The 3,031-nt window shown below is 37.3% G+C and overlaps 1 protein-coding gene across 1 annotated transcript; it reads left to right on the top strand.

Moving 5' to 3' along the window:
* The first annotated feature begins 505 nt into the window (after positions 1-505).
* On the top strand, positions 506-901 carry LOC120766853 (protein GVQW3-like). Its single transcript, XM_040092580.1, has one exon. It carries the CDS (start codon positions 506-508, stop codon positions 899-901), a length of 396 nt encoding a protein of 131 aa, XP_039948514.1.
* Positions 902-3,031: the final 2,130 nt, after the last annotated feature.

Below are 3,031 nucleotides of genomic sequence, written 5' to 3'. Positions count from 1 at the left end.
AAACTGCCGTCTGGATGTTTAACAGCTGTTTCACTAGCTTTCGCGGCGTATTGAAAAGTGCATGACGAGCACAGAGAAATATAGCCACCCGAATATCAGAACACATTCTTTATGGAGCTGAAGTGGCTGAAGTTTCTTCCAATGTGTTCGCTTCTGTTAATGCCGCCCATTGAAACATGAATTCAAACGCAGACAAGACGCATCCTTCTGTGTGTTAGTAGGTTATGTGCATTTGCAATTTCTTAAAGCTTGATTTTGTAATACATTATGTCAAATAAGTACCCGGAAATTCTTATTTTAAAATTTTCCCGCTGAGAATTTTTCAAAAAAGTTTTTCCCTAGGTTGGCACAACTGTCAGCCACTAGTCAACCTTTTGTGAGCGTTGCGATTTTTACTATGAATAAAAATATTGAACAAAGAGTTTGTGTGAAATTTTGTGTTTCAAACGAAATTTCTTGTGCCAAAACGTTGGAAATATTTAAAAAAACAATTGGCGATTCAACCATGTCGAAAACTCAAATTTACGATTGGTATGAATCGTTCAAAGAGGGGCGAGAAGAAGTAAACAATTTGCCACGCTCAGGACGGCCTTCGACCTCTTCAACTGAAGAAAACGTCGACAAGATAAAGGAAATGGTGCTCGAAAATCGTTTGCGAGAGATAGCCCAAATAATGGACTTGTCTCATGAGACCGCTCGTCATATTTTGGTCGATGTTTTGGGTATGCGGAAAGTCGCAACGCGATTGGTGTCAAAAGATCTGAATTTTCTTCAAAAAGTGAATCGCAATAAGGTGGCTGAAGACATGCTTGAACGCGTAAATTCCGATCCAACGTTCATCGAATGCATCATAACTGGTGACGAGACATGGGTTTGGAACGGACTGGCGCGACAAAAATGAGCCGAAACTAAAAAAACAAATCGCAACGCACACAAAAGGTTGACTAGTGGCTGACAGTTGTGCCAACCTGAGGAAAACAAAATTTTGAAATATTCTCAGCGGAAAAATTTAAAATGAGAATTTCCGGGTACTTATTTGACAGAATGTACGTTTGGTCCGCCGGGCATTCACGTGCCATCAACTGACTTACTTAAGTTTTTATGTTAAAATCAGTTGTTGACATACTTGAGGGAAATTACTGACCCAATTTTTAATCGATTCAATTTTGTTCTGCGAAGAAATCCACATACCTCTTCAACAATGTATGCGTGGGTTTTTAATTATTGTCACTCATGCAACTGGTGTGCTCGCATTGTGCACCAAACCCTTAAATAAAAGCGGTTAACAGCAAAACTCGTCGGCTGGAAATTCAATCCATATACCCTTATGAACGATTAGGCATCTGAGTTGACTCTGACGCAGATTGTCTGTAGCACTTTGACTTGATTTATATGTCTGGTTTTACAAATTAACTGCGGATATACCTTACGCAGACTGCTCAGAAATTTGTCGTAGTATTTCATCATTCTCAAGGTAAATATGAAATATGACGAGCCTTATTTACTGATAAAGGAACTCGTCTTTTCACAGCAGCTATGTCAATATTAGTATTCAGCGTGGGAACAATTTACCAAAATTAATATCCAAGATGAGACACAACAGAAGCTCTGAGAGAGAAGCATATTACATATCAACCCACAATCAATCAACCAACGTGTAATCACATAATTTACGACTCACGCGAGCATACCGAAAAATTTATAAAACAATTCTTGAAACGTGAATGCAATAGCATTGACAGACGACAGAGTTAATCCGGATTAACTGGAGTAGTTCAGAAGTTAGTTAAGATAATTCCGTTCTAACTCCTGTTTAATCCCCAGAGATAGCTGCATTTTCATTGACAACATAGTTAAAAATGGCCAATTTTAATCTATTGTGAATGAAAAACAAGAAAAAACGTTAACTTCAGTTGCACCGAAGCTAAATACCCTTCACAGGTGCATTTCTGTTAGTAACTATGTGTTCAGTTTGTATGGAAGCTATACGCTATAGTCAACCGATCTGATCAATTTCTTCGGAGAATTACATTGTTGCTTTAGGAAATAATATCATGCCAGAATTTCGTGAATATATCTTTGTCAAATGTGAAAGTTGTCCATACAAGAACTTGATTCCGATCGTTCAGATCGTTCAGTGTATGGCAGCTATATACTATAGTCAACCAAATCTGAAACATTTTCTTCGGAGATTACATTATTTGCTTTAGGAAATAATATATACCAAATTTCGTGAATACTTATCTTGTCAAATGTGAAAGTTGTCCATACAAGCATTTGATTCCGATCGTTCAGTTTGTATGGCAGCTATATGTTATAGTGGTCCGATATCGACCGTTCCGACAAATGAGCAGCTTCTTGAAGAGAAAATGGCGTTTGCAAAATTTCATAACGATTTCTTAAAAATCTTATCTGAGCTCGACAATACGACAACTCTGTAGAGTTTGGTTTGACTGTACAAAAACTTAGTCAGCCCACTTTTCCTCCAAAAAATTTTATATGTCCCCTCCTAATGCGATCCTTTGTCTCCGACTTTTCACTTTAATATCTTTATTTATGGCTTAGTTATGACACTTTATAGATTTTCGGTTTCCGCCATTTTGTGGGCGTGGCAGTGGGTCGATTTTGCCCATCTTCAAACTTAAATAAAACAAGTTTCAAGATATCTCAAACTTAATATACGCTGTTCAGGGTATAACAAGCGACACGACACACAATAAAACAAGAAATTTTATGTTCCAATATTATGTTATGGTGCTGTTTTAAAAATAACGTGTTGATATGTTTTTGTTAAAAAAATGGTGTTGTAAAAATTTGTCGGTTAACAACCGCAATGTTTATCTTCTATCCATTTTCATTGAAAAATGACAATCAGCTGTTTACGAGAGTTTCAAACCCACCGTCTGTCACCTACAAATCTGGATCTGAGGGAGTGCGCAGTTTATCCGGATTAACGCTACCGTCAAGGCTATAAACAGCGGAACGAAATGCATACTATTTGGCCATTATTACTAGAAAGACTAAATTCCAC

Source organism: Bactrocera tryoni, chromosome 1 (genome assembly GCF_016617805.1).
Source record: "Bactrocera tryoni isolate S06 chromosome 1, CSIRO_BtryS06_freeze2, whole genome shotgun sequence".
Lineage (NCBI taxonomy): Eukaryota > Metazoa > Arthropoda > Insecta > Diptera > Tephritidae > Bactrocera > Bactrocera tryoni.
The sequence above is the reverse complement of the archived record's forward strand: the minus strand, read 5'-3'. Positions and strand labels throughout refer to the sequence as shown.